The sequence below is a fragment of the Amblyomma mixtum genome, chromosome 5 (assembly GCF_055824585.1).
Source record: "Amblyomma mixtum isolate Tamu chromosome 5, ASM5582458v1, whole genome shotgun sequence".
Taxonomy (NCBI): Eukaryota; Metazoa; Arthropoda; class Arachnida; order Ixodida; family Ixodidae; genus Amblyomma; species Amblyomma mixtum.
Window position 1 is genome coordinate 187,825,622 of NC_143016.1, and position 19,035 is coordinate 187,844,656.

General features: G+C 51.0%; 1 protein-coding gene across 1 annotated transcript in view; it reads right to left on the reverse strand.

The window, feature by feature from the left end:
* ATPCL (ATP-citrate synthase) overlaps positions 1-19,035 on the reverse strand; it is a 58,527-nt gene that overhangs the window by 36,654 nt on the left and 2,838 nt on the right. The window contains exons 2-3 of the mRNA XM_089546471.1: positions 961-1,253; positions 53-115 (exon numbers count right to left, since the gene is read on the reverse strand). Coding sequence (XP_089402597.1) covers positions 53-115; positions 961-1,236 — 339 coding nt within the window. The 5' untranslated portion in view covers positions 1,237-1,253. The remainder of the gene's footprint in view (positions 1-52; positions 116-960; positions 1,254-19,035) is intronic.

Genomic DNA, 19,035 nt, shown 5'->3' on the forward strand with positions numbered 1-19,035 from the left:
GCTGCTGCTGCATCACCAGCTCTCCTCCAGCTCAAATAACAGCAGCCCTTACCTGAGCATGCTTCACGAAAGGCTCGATGATGAACTGCCGCAGGCGCCCCTTGGCCCGTCCCACCTGCATGTGGAAACAACAGCCATGCAGGGATGATCCAGCAGAAGCACTAGAAAACAAAGCGAGGGCTGCCCCTTTCTCACAAATGGAAAAAAGGCCTCACATCAAGCTCCCAGCTGCTTAGGTTAACACTAAACCCATATCCGGTACTGAGATGTGGTACACAGCGAAAAGTGGAACTGGCAGCCCACAAACTGCTCAGGTCTGCCTGCAGATCACAGATGCTTAATTTGCTTCGTCAACATTTGATGCACTTTTAAGGAAAAGAAAATGACTTGCTCAATGAAAGTGAGGCACCAACTGGACACATGTTGGCCAACATTATGATGCTGCCCTTCCTATTTCCTGGAGCAGAGAAATGTACCTAAACGGGTGTCTAAGGCTATGACACTGACTAAACTCAGGCTATGAGGGATGCCGTACTGGAAGGGTGCAAATAATTTTGGCTACCTGGGTTCTTTGACATGCACCGACATCGCATAGTACATGGGCCCCTAGCATTTCACCTACATCAAAATGCGAGCAACATGGCCGGTACTGAACCCCTATCCTTTGGTTCAGCAGCAGAGCACTATAACCACTGAGCCATTGCGGTGGCTACCTAAGCACTGTGTAGGAATTTAAACAGAACATAGGCACTACAACATGTCTTGCAATCTTGAAAAATTACTGCATCAGCTAGGCAATTGTGGCCAGCCATATCCAAACCAGTTAATAGAACAGTACAGATCTATGCATGCTTGACAGAAGCACCATCAACAGTGCGTTTTTGTGCGAAATAGTTCCAGGTGCTCATGGAAGCTGCTCAGGACACACAGACGGGCGCAGGGAACATGGCAGCAGCGCACCTCAATCTCCTTGCCCATGCGCTGGTCGACCCATCCCTGGACGCTGTTGAGGTCGGCGTTGACGTGGATCAGGCCCAGCTTTCCCCGACGCTTGATGAGCTGGTCGGGCTTCACCACCAGCCTCTGGGAGGCCAGCCACGGGTGGTTGCTGCGCAGCGTGTCCCAACGCGTGTCCGGATTCACCGCGGCAAAGTGGCACGGGGCGGCCACGCCAGGGGTCAGGTGCTCATTGAGCAGCCGCTTGCCCGTAGCCTCGCTGATCGCCTTGGCTGACATCCTCTACACAGCTGCTGCTGCGCAGACCACAGACGCGACACGGTCAACACATCTGAACGTCTTATTCACAGCACCACACAATTTGTTCACATTCACTGACAACACTAAACAGAAAGGGGCCGAAAGGAGGCTGCCCCTCTAGCAGACTCTCATGAGGAGGACTGAGCTGGAGGACCACTCACTCCCTTCTGTAGGCATATTCATGTTTACTGCGAAGGGTGCTCCTCAAGGGGGGGGAGGGGGCTTGGCGATTGGCCTTACCCTGCCCTGCCCATGAAAGGCTTGATGACCTTAGTGATGGCATCCAAGACTATTATATATGCCGAGAACACACACGTGTTCTTCTGGAGAATCGAGCCCCACTTTAGCCGATGAAGCAAGTAGGACCTTGGCATTAATGCACTTGGCCCACTGAGAATTGTCCAAAAAACAACGCTGACAAGGCTAAAGCAGTGATCTTTCACCCAGCTCAAAAGTATTACTCCCTCCATTCCCTGTAATCAATCATACCGCAAGTGAAGTAGTTCGTTAGCAATAATTTTGTTAGAATATGTTGTGGGATGACCGTGTAATCCTTGCGTGCAGCTGGCTGCTATGGTGATACTGATCATCCCTCTTTTTTCATTTCAATCAATGCAGTGTAATTCTCTGTTTTGATTTACACTAAAAAAAAACTGTACAGCCAGTTGTAGAGCCTCACGCATTCATCACCATTACATTTTAGGATTCTATGGAGATAATGTGTGCGTGAATATCACCCTAAACCAAATGAATGCTTCATTCTATTATGTTTGTCAACATGAAAGGTGTCATCAGAGATTCCAAAAATCCTAAAAAGCAACAACGAAAGCATGATAGTGAAGCTGCCTATGCCTAGGCACGTGTGAATATTCGATAATGTCGAATATTCGGTCAAACAGTAAAGTAGCCAATATTCGATTTGATCCACATATTTGGCATTCAAAATTTCGAAGTATTCGTCTTGAGTGAGTAACGCTTCAGGAACTCTTGCTGCGTGTGGTTTTGGTTCAGCGTGTGTCCCCTGGATGGAACCACGGCGTGCGTGCGCGCAACCATAACTAAAACAAAAACCCCGACTCCACGCTGCGTGCCTGCGCAACCGCGCTTATGCCGGAGCCGGTCTGCGCATGCACACGGCGGCATGTATCAATAAAGAGGTTTGGCTTGGCGCGATCCGCTTTTGTACGGTGCGAGTGCAAAAGGGAGGTAGCATGAAACGTATGGCGATGGATGCCCTTTTCCGGCGCCTCACGTGGGGTGGCGCTGGACGCGTGGTGCGTCCTCCCAATGTCTTTCTTGTTTAGTGTACGGAGATGATGTGGCACTGTTTGCAGATAGCCAAAGTGAGCCACAACTTCTCTCGGATATCTGTGTAAAGGAGGCAGCATTCGAATTCAGTGTGAAAAAATTGGGCGTTACAGTATTTAGAGACAGTGGGACTAGTACCAATAAAGGAGTGTGAAATGCCGTGCGTAGAGAAGTATAAACATCTGGTGTTGTTTGTAGAAAGAATATTTGAAGACCCATGAAGAACATCTCAAGGCAAAAGGAAAGAGCAACGCGGCCATAATGAAGCATAGAGCACTATGGGGATACAACAGATATGAAGTAAAACGAAGACTGTGGAAGGGTGTAATGGTCCAGAGACTGACTTCTGCGAACGCGGCACTGCACTTAAAATCAGATGCAGTACAAAGACTATATGATTACCCAAACAACTGTGGGCTACTTTAGGGGCCCATGGAAAGACAACAAGTGAAGCTGTAAAGGGAGACATGGGTTGGTCATCCTTTGAGGCAAGAGAAACACAGAGCAAAATATCATTTATGAAAAAAATACAAATAGAGAAGAGCTGGGCAGCAAAAGTCTTCAGGTATTTGTACAGTAAAAAAGCGGATATGCGATGGAGGAAAAGGACTAGAAAGCTTGCAACAGGTTACACAGGCAAGAACGGAGCACTTACAAACATTAAAAAGAAACTACAAGTGGGAAACAGCACAAAAGGAAAAAAGTGACAAAGATTCCATTATCATTTTTATTATTTTTTTATTTTTTTGGTGTGTCGTTTCACACCTCAGTCTTGAACCAACTAGCCTTACAACAACTTTTATTACAAATAAAAAGAAGGTCTGTGAAACCAAGACTGCTAAGTGGAGGCAAAAAAGGGGAACAAAAGAATCATTTCCAGGATACATGGATGATGAGAACGAAATCCGGAAGGATTCAAGAGGCAGTACTCTCCTATTTGAGGCTAGATCAGGTTGCGTTAGAACCAGGCAATCTAGATGTATGAACGGAGATATTTGTGTAGCATGCAGAAGCAATGTAGAAAGCAAACTTTCTGGTCGACTCTAAAGATGTACAGTACGGTCCATTGTTAAAAGGAACACGTGATCGCGTGGCCCCCGCGCTTCACGGAGTGCTGCCGCCGAGAGCTTGTGCGAATCGTCGGCACAAGACACATGTGAAGTAAGCACAGCGGCTGGTCTTTCCGCGCATGCGCCTGATGCCGCCTGTTCTCGCCGCATTTAGGCGGCAGGTCTTCATGAAGCGAGGAGGGCACGCGATCGCGTGTTCCCTTTAACAATGGACCGTACTGTACTAGTAGATGTCGGAATCAGCTCTGGGTTTTAGCGATAGTGAAAGCAAAATTAACACACCAGCCGCAGAGACAAGCAAGAGAAGACTAGCATTGGTGGCGCAAAAGTAGAGTGGACAAATTGCACCAAACATCCCAGAACTGTAAGTATACAGCTTACAACATAAAAAACAGCCTTGAATGACGGGGAATGAAAAATGAACAGAACAGGATTCAAGTTTAAAGAAGGAGGCAGACAGCTACAAAAGAAATAAAACAATTAATTAGTTTATTTACCGGACAATGTGGTATTTGCCACCGTCACGCTACAAAGGGGATGCCAATATTGATCTGTACTAGCTAGAGTACCTTGATTGCCTCGATCCGGCACCCTAGGTGCATACGCATAGCAGGTGTCTTGGTGTCACTGCTTAAAAGTAACAGCTAAACAACGATGCACTTGCAATTAATAGGAGGCCAGGTCTCACACTCCTAAGGCGTGTTGACACATTGTAGGTTAGCTCTCCCAGTTTCCCGAGGCCATTTTCGCAGAAAGCCAATGCAGCTTCAATGGGTGAGACAAAGCTTTAATGCAATTGTCTCTTTTCTTCATGTACTGGCCTCGCGTGTTCAAATAATATGACTGAAAATACATATTGTGCCATTTAGGCTTTGGGTGCCAGAAGTATTCGAAACATTTGCTTCAAACCAAAAAACCTTCGCACATGCCTACCCTATGCCACATGCAGGTATACAGCTACAACCCAGTAATCTTGCATTCAACATTTCAATTTGTTTAGAATGAAGGATGCTCTGTATTCAAGTTAGTTCTACCTGAAATTGTGCATATTTCAGCAGACATGTTCGTAGACGCACAGCGAAGGCCCAATGGACAAGGCTGCGATTATGTGCACAGCTCCAGAGACATTCAGGGTGCATACTATAGTCTCCTCAATGTGCTTCAAAACACAAATCCCGTACTGCACATGGCGAAAGCTACAGCGATTGTAGCCTCGGTATGAAAAGCACTGCAGTAGTTTACAGCTGACAGCCATTATCTCCACTGCTAGCTATTGTTTGGTGATCTGCGGCAAGCTGTTCCGTCTTATTGCCTACATGGTTTCAGTTCATGCCTTCCTTCTCTAACTCTTCCAGCTTGGCATTTTCTCCCATCGGGGCACACACTGTGTGGCTTTACACACACTGGGCCAGGTGCACGAGGGCAACTGTGGTGGCGTACTTTAAGTCACTCGACAAACCGGAATAAGTGGTCGTCCTGCAGCAACAGTTGCGAGGCCTTTACAGAAAGGCCAGCAGCATTCCAGAAAAGCTGTTGCCGAGGAATGAGACGAGCCGCAAGGCACAACAAACCCTCCGAAAACAAGGGGTGGTGGTTCGCTCCGCAATGAGGCCACGCTGGCGTTTTTCAATGAGTGAAATCCCAGCGTGTTTTTGCCATCGCTAGGCCGGGGGGTCACCGAACAGCGGCCACTACGTCATCGGTGGTCAGCGGGGTAATCACAAGCCGCCGCGGGGGCGTGGCGAGGAGGAGGCGGCGGCGCGCTGTTTACTCCCCCCCACCGGGCGCACCGTTCGGGCCGACGCACTGCTGTAGGAAGGGCAAGGCCACGAGGAAAGTCGTCACGCCGCGACCGGAAAGTCCACGGGAGAAGGAGCACGGCCCGGCGGCGTCGCCGGCGATCCTACGGGCCCACCGGCGCGTCCGCCTAACGGACGCCGTGCAACCTGTAGCGCCGAACTGCCACCTGCAACGGTGGGCAGGGTGTGATGACGCCGCAAGGTCACGTGAATGGATGGATAGGAGCTAGGTGGCTCGCCTGCCCCCTAGCTTGCTGATCGGGGGATTTTTCGAGGACTTGTCGCTCACGGTCAGCGCCGCTGACAGCGACTTCCTGAGACACAAGCCCCTTAACGCTACTGCAAGCTACCACCTCAATTTATGTTTTGCTTTTATGGCGCAAGATTATACTGCTGGAAAGGGGACACTTTTACAGCCCAGTTTTTATGATGTCGGAATCGATATAAGCTCCGCAAGCACCACCGAGTGGCGGTAGTGCTCCCGACGGGAAGAGTCATCTCTGGCTTGAAAATGCGATACAAACTGGAGATCCCCACAGCGCGCTCTCCTTTCGCCGTCGCATTCTCTCCCTCTCCCGTGCGCGTAGCTCTCGCGCTCTGCGGCGAGTCCCGATGTGCCGTCCGCAGAGCGGCTTGAAAAACAATGATAGCAAAGCGAACTTGATTAAAGGTGAAAAGCCCGTTAATCGCGTCCACTTCGTACTCGAGCAGACGGCTGACAACGACGAAGCGCGACTGAGTCGGCGATCACATCGCTTCCAACGTGTACCCCGAGGTAAATCGGTCATTCGGTTACATGCTCAAAATACCGAACGTTCAATAAGCACTGCGAAACGAAGCGGCCCACTCGACTGATGTTCCCTCTTCACGAACGTGAGGCGTATGCTTTAGTTTTGGTATGGCATCCTTGCAGACGAAAGTTCGGCGCGCGAGAGCATATGGTAGAGTGGTTAAAACCGAGCAGGACTAAAGCACTCGAGGCAACACCGCCTCAAAGGCAACCGCATGCAATATCTTGTCAGCCGCTATCGGCTGTCGCCGCTGGCGCTCTGTCAAAGGTTGAGGCTTCACACATACCTCAGGCTTTTCAGTTTTGCTATTGAAGTAGCGTTTTGGACAAAAAAAATATCCCGTATTATCCACTGGAAAACGTGGAAAGGTACAAGACACGTGTGCTTCATCAGTTGGAAAATCACCCGCTGACTTGTCCGCGAAGCGGATGAACTAAAAGCACTGCGAGGCTAGGCGTGCTGCTCGCCTCATTATTTCGGTTCTCATGCCATGCTTGCATTGAGCTTTGAGAATTTCGGCTTTACGGATGTAAAACTTGCTACGAGAACGCGGTGCGCAGTGCGAGTGGTGCCGAACCACAGGCGCGCGCTCTTGGTATTGTACAGGCGCAAAACTGAGTTTAGCCGCAAAAACGCCCATCCGTCATTGACGAGTGGCGGATTGGGTTAGATGGTGAACGTCTGAAAAATTTCGAAAGCGCTGAAACAACACGGACAAGCACTCGTTCCTCTCCCTTCTTTGTCCATTCTAGAGGCCCGTACACTGCGATGTCAGTGCACGTTAAAGAACACCAGGTGGTCGAAATTTCCCGAGGCCTTCACTACGGCGTCCCTCATAGCCTGAGTCGCTTTGGGACGTTAAACCCCAATAAACCAAACCAAACCTTCTTTGTCCGTGCTGTTTTAGCGCTTTCGAAAAACAGTCATTGATATGTTGCTGAATATTTATCGAGGCAAGTCTGGAAAGTTCAAAACCTGCGGCAAATGGCAATGTCTCAGCCTTACTTTCTCTCTCAGCTGGCGTGGTAATGCGCCAGCAAAAGGAGGAGCTTTTCGTTCGAGAAGGAAGATGTACCTGCAAGGCTGATATTACAGCTCAGTGCAAGCCCGCAGCTGCGGTGTGTGCTCTGATCTATCACGAAGTAAATTCATACACCAGCCGGGCCCTGAAATGCGGCAATGGGATGAGGCGCCTGCAACAGGATGTTCTCACATCCTGGTCCCACGGTGCTGTCTGCACTGCTGCGGCGGCCTGTGATCGCGAAAACGCCGCTTCGCTCAACACGCCTGCCGAGACTACCACACTGGAGTCCCAAACGGCTCTAGTAAAGCGGGCGCGAGACGGGGCCTCGTCGTGCGGTGTCCCGGACTAAGGATACCGACCATGCAGCAGGGTTTTCTGACCCTCAAACTCTGAGTATTAAAGTTTTTCACCACCACCACCGCAGCGGAGTGCCCTCCTGTGCCCCGGCCGGAACGGCAGCGCGCGTTCCCAGTCGCCGCCAGGAGAGAAATGCGGCGCTGCCATCGCGCGACCCAGCTTGAGCTTGGGTTCCAAGAAACGAGACACCCGCGCGTGCGCGCGTTAAAAAGAGACACTGGCATGGCTATCTATGACTGCGCCAACCAACAAACATCACGCGAATTTCCGGTCTGGCCCCCCACGACCGACAACTTCCACACTAAGATCCTGGCGAATTTCAAAAACGCTTCCCCCCCCCCCCCCTCCCCCGCTTCCTTTTTTTCTTTTAATTGCGCGCCTGAGTGATAACGGATGCGGTCAACACGGTGCCCGATCGCATACTAATGGCTGAATGAAAAAAAAAAAAATCGTGATATCACATAGCTGACTGTCCACACACAAACAAGGACGCGAAGGGAACACAGCTAGCGCAGACTCGCACATGTGTTCCCTCCACGTCCTTGTTTGTGTGCGCGCAGTTAGATACGTGATAACGGACGACCGACTCGCCCGACAACGTCCTCTCCTAGAGAACCGGAATTACTGCGGCGACCGCTGGCGCGCACGTGAGCCGCGATGTTGTTCTCCAGTGGCAGCTGCAGGTTGAGAACTTCCTCAGGAGTGACTGGTTTATCAGGAAATGAAAGGCGCGGTAACCGTCTCGGTGGACACATCACCTACGCCGTGAGGAAAGGGAGGAAGGTAGGAGTGAAAGGAGACGTAACAGCTGTCCGCCTAGAGAAGAGGACAGTTACTAGAGTTGCGCATGGCGGCCACCACTGGCGTGTCGTCACGCGTGCGACCTGTCAGGTCGGGTTGACCACAGTGTCAGTCGACACAGGGCCGGACCACACTCCGCCTATATGGGAGTGAAAAGGGAGTAAGTCGATTTATAAAAGGGAATACGCTAGAGGTCAGCTTACACCCTTTTTACACCCTTCTGTTCAGAGTGCACGGAGGCGCTCTTGCTCAACGTCTGACTCGTGATCGGAGACAGCCCGATCTGTGAGGAGGACCCAGGACTTCGTGTGGCGCGATAAAAGGTACGCACTCGTCGACGTAAAGCACAGGCATCAAGGTATGCAAGCGAGCGGCGGACGCTCGCGAACGACTCCAACGCAAACGCGAAGAGCTGGTCGCAGCCAACTGCCTCCACGTCCGCCGAAGGTAATGACGAGGTAATGAAAGCTGATTAGTAACAAATGCCTAAAATATCGACAACTGCTTGCTACAACGGTATCGCTCAGCTTCTCGCCCATTTTACAGTAAGCGTAAACTTGGTAATTTCGTTTGTCGGGAGAGGAAGTGGCGCAGTAACCGTCTCGCATATCTCGGTGGACACGTGAACCGCGCAGTAAGGATGGGAGGAAGGTGGGAGTGAAAGAAGAAAGGAAAGGGGTGCCGTAGTGGTCGTCTCCGGAATAATTTAGACCACCTGGGCGTAGGCGTAGCCGGGGGGGGGGGCTGATGGGGCTTCATCCCCCCCCCCCCCCGAAATTTTTTCGAACTATTACTCACCGCTGACCAAAATAACCACCATTCTGGATTTTGTCACCTACAGTGTATTTTTCAGACCAGAACAGACATTTTGGCGCCAACATTGCTAACGCGTGTTGGATTTTGTGCCAACGCCCATGCACCTGGAGTCACGTAATGCAAGGAACCCCATCCTAGCACAAACTTTCAAGGGCCTATCCATGACAAGCGGGTTCGCCGCGGCACCTCGCGGCCGTCGCGGAGTCTACGGAGCCACGCATTTCGATTGCGAAACTTAACGGGTATAAAGGTCCCGTAAACTTTTGACGCGAAAGCTGCACTGAGATGTCAAAAGTCGTGCTTTAGACTTTCAAATCGGGAGCTTCAATTAATTTATTATTCTTATAAAATTTTGATGCCAAAGGGGCACTGCCTTTTTTAATCTAGTTAATCGGACCATACAACGAGACAAGCCAAATCAACACACTATAAGACAAGTTGAGAAAGCACGCAGCGAGGTCCGATGAGACGAAGCATTGCGGCGATTCATTTGTGCCGTCATGCCACAGAAGAGAATATCCATTTCATCTTCGCACTTCTCATGTATATTTTGCAGAACTTTTAGTTTATACATGCGCTCGTTGTTGCGACTAAAATTTCGGTGCAATTACTCGCAATACGTGACTGGTGACAGCTGCTGGTGCGCAGTGCACTGGAACAAAGGACAGCGTCAGTGAGACCAGGCCGTTGCATATGTACAAAAACGTAAAGGTTCTTGAACGACAGATATTAAAATATCTGTCCTCTACTAGCTCGTTTCACGGCATTTACGTTTTTCATATCAGCGGAATGCACTGCTTTGCTGGTTTCGGACTTATATAGTTCTAGACTTCGTGTGATATTTTGTTTAGTAAATACGCAAACAGGGAAGCATTGTTATCAGTTACGTCTGCCATGACTTAAGACAAACGAATACATTCATTTTATTTTAAAAACTACATATTTAACTTGTCTAGACAGTGCGTTGCGTTATCTAATACACAATGGCATTGTCAGTGGCAATGCAGTTATTATTCTTGCGCTTGATCCCTCCACAATTTCTATGAGGAGGCCACGCTGCAACATGAGCCGGCTATGGAGTCACCTTCCCTACTATTCTGGGCGCTGATAACACAAGGCAAGGCTGGACCACGGCGGACGAGGTCCTCGGAAGAGCGCCACCAAAGAGGCAGCAGCCGATGGAAATCGCACACTGCGCGGCCGCTTCAGAGGCAGCCTGTACAAGGACCAGATTGTATCACAGCTCCGGCAGCGCGGCCGACGTCCTTCCGGAAGGCGCCTTGTGCGCGCGAGGCCGCGTACGAGAAGTTCCCCGCAAACCCTGTCTGTCCCGCACTGCGGAGGGGTCCCAATTCGGTTAGGACACGGACAAGACCGCCGAATGACAGCTGGAACAGGGGCACCCAGACATCCCCTGGGTACGGGGTTCGCCTGCACCATCGGCCAACCATTAAATGCGGGAAAAGCAGCTCGCCACCACAGGCTGCCCAGCAAATCAACGCGCGCTGTGCGCAGACCCGGTGAGCGCATATCTGCATGGTATCTGCAGCTCATTCGCAACCGGCACCGGTTACACCAACAACGTTCCTCTTCATCGCGGACAGTGCAGATACGCGCTGTCGGGCGCAGGATGCGCAGAGATGCCTCGAATAAAAGCGAAGCGGGTTAGTACCGCTTGGCGCAGCTCGCTTTCCGTTTGGGCCGCAAATCGAAGACTAGTTCTGAGGAAAGGAATGGCGCACTAACCGTCCTCTCGCACTCGGTGGACGACATTCAGGGAAGGGACCCGGGAGGAAGGAAAATCACGAACTGCAGAGATGGATGGATAAGGCTGAACGCTTCAAATCGGCCGGCCGCTCACGCCACCTACCTGTTACGCTCCACTTATCCTTTAGCGCCAGCCTTCCCACCATGCACTTCCTGCAGACTGCGGATGAAATTTCCCTCTTGTCTTGATTGTAGCCGCCTATCAGATAACCTCCGCCTCGTTACTTCTACCTGTTTACAATACCCAATTCTTTGAATAAATTAGCCCCACTGTGGGGTGAAGCCGTTTACTGAAGAGTATCAAGTGCTCAGCCATTTCCTCCTCGTCCTCTACACACACACCGCTAAGTACTTGACTACAGACGCTTGCTTCGAACAAAAAGCATCCCGAAGAATTGTGGCAGATATTTCCTTTGTAAATTCCCCGCTTGAACGTTATGTATGTTCCCGCTGCCATTTCGTCTCCATCCCTGTTTTCCACAGGCACCTCTGTTTCTTTAACCTTTTTCTTAACCTATAATTCCAATAATCCGGTGTCCAAGTATTCGCTTGTCTGTTTTTTAGTTCCTTTTCTCCATTTTGTGTCGACATTCCACATGCACAGAAAACTTACCTAGCCCACTGCTTTTCGTCCCTCTCTCTCAATATCACCTCAAATTCTATCGTACTGCTAACTCATCTGCTCTGGAATGATGCCCATCCCTTACCTTTGTACCCCCGGAATTAGAAAATTACCATGTGCTTCCAAAGCAAGCCTACCTGTCCCACGCAGCTTAATTTGTAACATTACTCTAAACTGACCTTATGCATAGGACCGCTCTGGCGAAAGTCAGACTAGAAATCATCATCCATTTCCAAATCTCTTACAAACTCCGTAGCCTAATGTAATTCCGCACGACAGCTGTATTCCTGTCACTTTGAGTCGTTACATATATTTAATGTTCCGTTAGACATTCAGCAATATTTATGCACTTATCCTCTTCCTCCGGCGTAACCTGCTGTACGCTACGCTCGCCGCCCTCATCACCATCAAAAATCATGACTGCCGATTGCCACTACTGACCATCAGACCCAACTCCCGCTGCACCGGAGATGTCCACCACAGCCTGCAGATCTCCCTTGTACTATATCACTATATATAGAACTACGCAGTAGTGGACGGCTCCGGATCAATTTAGACACCGCGTATTTCGGCGCCTCCATTGAAAATACGGCCGCCGCGGCCGGGATCAAACCCACGACCCCGGGATCAGCGGCCGAACGTCAAAGCTACTAAAAGACGGGAGATTGAAAAAGTGGAGGGACCGACATCTCACAGCACACGCCTCACCAAAACGTCAGTAGCCGAAACGCCACAGCAGAGGGAAGCGTCGAGTCGCAGAAGCGACCATGCACATGCTCACTCACCCGCTGCCTTGGTACCACCGAACACCGATGCGGCCGGAGAAAAGACAACGACGACCGCAGGCTCTTTTCGGGTACGACAACCAGATAATCGGTTTCCTCCATCGTGCGAGCACCGCTAGCCTTCCAAGGTCACACGCTACGAGATCTCGCAGCGCGCCTCCACGGGGCGAAGGGAAAGGCCTCTGACGTCGCTACGCTCGCGTCAGCGGTGACGTCACTCCGGCTAGCCCGTCTGCCCTCTCCCAGACGCACAACTTGCGGCGGCCACTGGCGCGCCATCCGATCTACGCGGAAGGCAGAACGACACGCAGATGCGCGACTCCAGCCAAGGTACCTGCAGGGTCTACTGCCCAGCCTAGAGTCCCAACCTAGGGTCTCAATCTACTCTGTCCCAGCCTAGGCGACATGTACAAAGCCAGAGGTCTTTGCGGGTAGGCCATGGGTAACAAAAGGCAACACTGCGCATACCACGAAGGCTTGCTGACCCTCGCCTGGGACACCACGATCGGTGCCGCCGATGTCTCCGCGCAGCTTTTTAAGAACAAAAACTTATAGACAGAAGTAAATTGTGGACGGCCCCGGAAACAGTTTGGTTGGTTGGTTTATGGGGTTTAACGTCCCAAAGCGACAAAGGCTATGAGAGACGCCGAAGTGGAGGGCTCCGGGAATTTCGACCACCTGGGGTTCTTTAACGTGCACTGACATCGCACTGCACACGGGCCTCTAGAATTTCTCCTCCAAAGAAATTCTAGCCGCCGCGGCCGGGATCGAACCCGCGTCCTTTGGGTCAGCAGCCGAGCACCATAACCGCTGAGCCACCGCGGCGGCGGAACCAGTTTGGTTTAACGTCCCCAAAGCAACACCACAAGCCACGAGGGACGCCGCAGTGGAGGGATCCGGTGAGTTCGTGCATTAGCATCGCACAGCACACGGGACTTTAGCATTTCACTGCCACCAAAATACGACCGCCGCGGCCGGGATGGACTACGGGTCCTGCGGCTGTGCAGGCGAACGCCTAATCACTGAGCCCAGCGCATTCCAACGAAATGCGAAGGCGTCCTCGGGGATGGGAAGTCCACAACCCTGAAGCCCTGGGATTTGGAACCAGCAAAACTGGGCCGCAGTGGAAATCAGCAAGACTGGGGTATTGGTAAGTCGAGAGACTGAAGATAACCGCGCGGCCTGGATACAAATGAGCTCGTATCAATGGATTGACCTTATAGAAAGAGAAGGCACAACAAAAGGATCGCAGGCAAGGTGGCGCTCGCTACCGCCTCGATAGGAAGCCTATGGCCGTGGATCCATTGAGTTATAAACTGGAGCTGAAGCTGCCGGGCGACAGTTTCGTTGCACCTTTTCGCAAAGCCTTTTTAGAATGCCGTCCTGGCGTTCAAGGTACAACATACTACTCCGTTGAGAGCTGAAAACCATGGCTCTGCGGAACGACCTTTCATGCATCGCCAGATGGGCTCGACGATGCCGTCTCATGAAGTGACGGACGCGAGCTTTGTGATGCGCCGGTGTTACTCGGCTAGGCATTTACGAGCAAGTACTTCTTCGAAAAGCCACTCTGCACCAAGGGTGTCATCACCTGGAGAGCGTTAAGCCACCGTCACGCGTTGCCAGCTGCGCCGGCTAAAGGTCCGATCATCGCGGGCACAGCAAATTAACTTTCATTCGCCACCCTGGCGTGTGGCAGGCAGGAAGAACCCGGGGACGGAGCATTTGATCCCTCTTTCCTCGTAGCGGTCTGCCAGCGAGAGCGTGACGTCACACGGCGCGTATTCTCCCACACGCGCGATTCCGTCGTCTGCGTCGCTGAGCAAGCACGGAGTATGCGGAAAAGGCCGCCGAATTCGGCTCGCACCGCTTCTGGCTCCTGGAGAAGACGGCGCGTCGCAGTTGAACCTGAGCCCGACTATAGGCACTAGCCGCGGGTTCTTGAATAAAACACAAGCCGGCCACCAACGAAGTAGCAGAAGGCACTTGCGGCGCACGACGTTCGCAAACTACTACACCGCTCGGGGCGAGCATCTTCTTTCCTCGTATGGGCGCCGCGATGAAGTAGGTCGCACAGGCCGAGGCTGCCGGTTGTGTGCAGAGGGCGATTCCAGCAGGAGGCGAGGAAAGAGACGAGACGCGAGCACTCGACTTCCGCGTACCCGACTCCGAGGCCACCCCCCTGGGGCCGGCTTTCCTGCGCGGTGTCCTGCCCCGTACGCATCGCCGTAGTAAAATGCCGACGGCGTCGCGCCACCGCGTCCAAGTGCGAACTGAAGGGCATACGGGAGCAGCCGAGGCGCAACCATCCCGCGCTTCCCTCCCGGGGAAGGACACTGCAGACCCCGCGACGCGAAGTGATTCTTTCCAATCTACCAGTTTCCCGCCCGATTCGTTTGCATGGCAAACAGTTAATCCGCACAGGGGCCTTCACAGCTTTAGAGGCGCCTACAAGAAAGTAGTGTTTCCCGGAGCAAAAATCTAAAAAAGAACGTGGGAAAAGCAGCGTACCCGCCACGGTGGCTCAATGGTAAGACGCTCGTCTACCGAGCCGGAGCACCCGGGTTCGAACCCGACCGCGGCGGCCGCGTTTCGATGGAGGCGGGACGCAAGAGGCGCCCGTGTGCTGTGCGATGTCAGTGCACGTTGAAGATCCCCAGGTGGTCGAAATTACTCCGGAGACCTCCACTAGGGCACCTCTTTCTCTCTTCTTTCACTCCCACCTTCCTCCCTTCCCTTACGGCGCGGTTCAGGTGTCCGCCGAGATATGAGAGACAGATACTGCGCCATTTGCTTTCCTCAAAAAACAACCAACCAACCAAAAAAGCAGCGTGTGCATGCTTATAACGTAATCTATGTTAGACTAAGGTTCGAAAGGTGCTCAGGCTGCCAACCTTGTACCAAGAGTTATCCACGCTTAGGACGTCCTACTGCAATGCTGTCGAAAGTTTTAAACGGCCGCTGCCATGCTGCACTTTTCCGTAGAGAACACAGTGAACTAGAAGCAGTAAGGATGCAAGAGTAGGCAGGTCTAGCACAGAAGACGAGACGCTGCAACGGTAATTTACTGAACGAAATATTAGCACAGAGGGAGAACAAACACCCCATCTAGTAAAGGGTTTCTCAGCGAAGCCAGTCATACAGTGTACGAAAATAATAACCGAATAATCTTTCTCTCAAAAATAACAGAACTTTCGGAAGATATTTAAAAAAAAACAGGTTCAACGCTATTATTAACAGCGCAAGTTATTAATCTTTTCGAAATACCGTTCGAGACTCACCAGCTGCCATAATGCAGAAACAGAGGATTCAAGATTAAATGAAAAATCTTAGAATAAAATTAATTTTTCCTCCAAAACAAAGCTAATTTTCAATGTGCCCGGACACCTACGTCAAGACATTTTCCACGGACACGGTCAACAAGACATCGGCACTCTGATTCCCTAACCACATTTACCGCCATAACTAACGTATTCAAGCATTCCTTCAAACTAACTGAATGGAATGCTTTAGCACTGACAGAAGATTGAAGTCAAACGTGTTTCTATTTCAGTAATTTTGTATGTATTGCATCGCCCCTCCTGCACCTGCAGTATTCTGTAAATAAATAAAAAACAGCGACCATTAAACAAAAATAATAGCCGAAACGGAAATGCCCTCGTAGGACTACTCAATTTAACACTGTGTGTGGCGCCCCTGCTGTTATTACGGCTTTGTAATGCTCCGCCGTATCCAGGAAGCGAACACACGCCTAGTGCAGTTAGGGCAAAAGAAGTGTCGGGCATCCCATTCTCCTTCCCCTCGCCCGGCGACCTTAGTGGGAACTGGATGCTCCGAGGGGGCTGCAGGCAGGGCGCTGTTTTGATTTCTTCGCCGCCCCATGTATCGAACCTGCCGCCACCTGCGGCCAAGCGCGGACGGAGCTCGTCACAGGCGCACCCCAACCGACCGATCGCGTTCCCCCACTTGGATAGGCTTTCCACGATGCGTTTGATCTCGGGACGCAGCTTGCCATGCTTCCCACCGACGACAGCTGCTGCTGTGCTCAAGTATGCTACGGCTAACGCAATCAAGATTACCAGCAGAATAGAAAGGGCTCTGAAAACAAGCCACAAGCCCCACTAAAGAAGACTTAACTAGACCCGCGATTTCTTGCGTTACAGCTTTGGTTGCAACTGCCCGCGGGCCTAACTGTCACTTCGTACAACGAGGACAACATAGCTGGCAGTGCCGCCGATGTGCGTTGCGCGAGCCTTCAACACGCGCACCGAGCGCCCACCACGCGGCCGAATATGTCAGCCTTATTGCCAACGCATGCACCTATCTTCGACAGCCCGTATGGGCCTCAGTGCACTAAAAAAAAAAAAAGCGGCTCTCTAAGGAATATTTACCTCCATTTTCTTGGTGCTGAAGCCCATACGGGCCGCTGTCAAAAAGGGCGCGCGGCGGCGGTGTCGTCGCAAGCACTACTTTAGTTGGCCACACCACTTCTCCGCATGACAGGGCTGTCTTGTGGAGAATGAGTATGTCAGACCGAAGGATCTGATGAATGGCCGCCTTCTGGTCGGCGGAAACTGTTTTACATTTCACTAAACCATTAAGCACAACCGGCGTACTTCCGAAAGGTTTTAACCGTCACGCGACCAAACTGAGAAAGAGCGCATTCGCAGTGGGCCGCGTGCAGCCAGGAGGTTGGACAAGGGAGGAACTGCAGTTTGCCACGTCCAGTGAGTACGAAAAGACACCGCTACAAATTCCCATGCTTGGCTCGAGATGAACATTGGGGGCAGTGGAGGTTTAGAGTATGCATTGTAGGAAAACTTTACTTTGGAACAATGAGATATACATATATACACAAGCGTACAAAGGAAATCGGTACTCCTTTGTTATAGCCATCATTTCGCCACGAACACCTTCGTTATAGTAGGTTAGTCTTACAAATATACACTGTCAGTGCTTGGAGGCCAACATAAAGGGATAGCACAGCAAGCCATTGAGAAATAAATGACGAGTAACATGAACAGAAAAAGAAGTGTTGATTACAGGAAAACGTTGCTTAATACGGCAAATCAGGGGCAGGAAATGAGTTGGGGGAGGCCATGCAACTTGCATAACACACAACCGTTGAACGATAAGGATGGGCTGGTTGCGTGGCTATAAGGAAAAGCGCACTAGGGTGAGACAATACCTTGCACTGCGACACGAGGAAATGGATGAAGGAGGGAGTGAAAGAAAGGAGAGAAACAAAAGCCTAATGGGCCCTTGCAGTGGACGGCTCTGGGGGAATTTCAACCACCTGGGGTTTTCCACATACAGCGACATCACACAGGACAAAGGAGTCTCGGAATTTAGCCTCCACTCAAAAGCAGCCACCTTGAAGCCATATGTCACAGCCACCAGGGCGGGCCACAGAAATCAGAGGGAAAAGAACACGCAAACACAGATGCCCCCAAGAATCAATAGGCACAGGACAGGGAGATCAGTGTGGACCCACGGAGGACATATCCTGACCACGAACGAGAAAAGCTCCCTCCCGGGAGACAATGGCAAAAATCGAACAAGTTCTTGCCTTTCACCAAGCATTTGGCATGTACTCTCTGGTCATAAATAGCAGGTAACTGGCATCCCTCGGGAGGAAAGTATGCAAGAGCTGCATCTTGCTGGTACTCACTTGAAGGGCTGGAACTAGGATGGAAATTAAATTCAAGACAGCGCAGAGAGCCATGGAAAATACAATGGTGGATGTTACGTTAAAAGATAGGAAAGACACAATTCAATGATATTCTTAGCTGAAATCACGACAGAAATGGGCATTGAAGGCACGTAATGCGAAGGGAAAACAATGAATGGTCCCCTAGGTAATGATGTGGTTTCCAAGAGAAGGCAAGTGCAGCACAGGTACAGCAGCTAATCAGGTGGATGGATGCAGCTAGGATGTCTGCGGGGATAAAGTGGCCACATCTGGTACAGGACAGGGTTAATCGGAAGTGAATGGTACAGGCTTTTGTCCTGCAGTGGACGTAGTTATGCTGATCATGACCACTATTTTGCACCAACCTGTACAACAGCCATGCAAGTACCAATACTCCAAAGATCGCAGCCTTCCTGTCGCAGGAAAAACAGCTTGGCTAAGTGATTACACGACTGCTCTCCCCATGTCCTGTAGCAGTATTACGAACTCAAGGAAACTGGACATCGGTCATGTAAGAGGCGCCACGCTGGCACACGAAAAATGTCCAGCGATTGAAAGGATACCCAGAATGAGCCCTGTTTGGGACACTCATGTAGGTACTGACTGAGTACAGCTAGTCGTGGGATGGAAGGACCTAAGCTCACTTCACAAACTTTACCACACAAGTGAAACTTTTGCAGACAAACTACATTGTACTGGATTCCATGCCTGATGATGTGCAGCATGCAGTAATTGCAAATCTGACGCAAGCAACTGCTGTGTTTCATATGGCCCAAAAGGACTCCAAAAGCATTCTACTTGAGCAAGAGGGTTCAGTGTAACCTGATGAAGGCTAGCAACTGCTTCTCAGTACACTATAGGTAAGTAGCCACACAAATCCGAAGGGTCAGTCATGCACTTAAAGCACTTGTCCAGCTATAAGCACTTGAATTTTACAGGAAAGCCT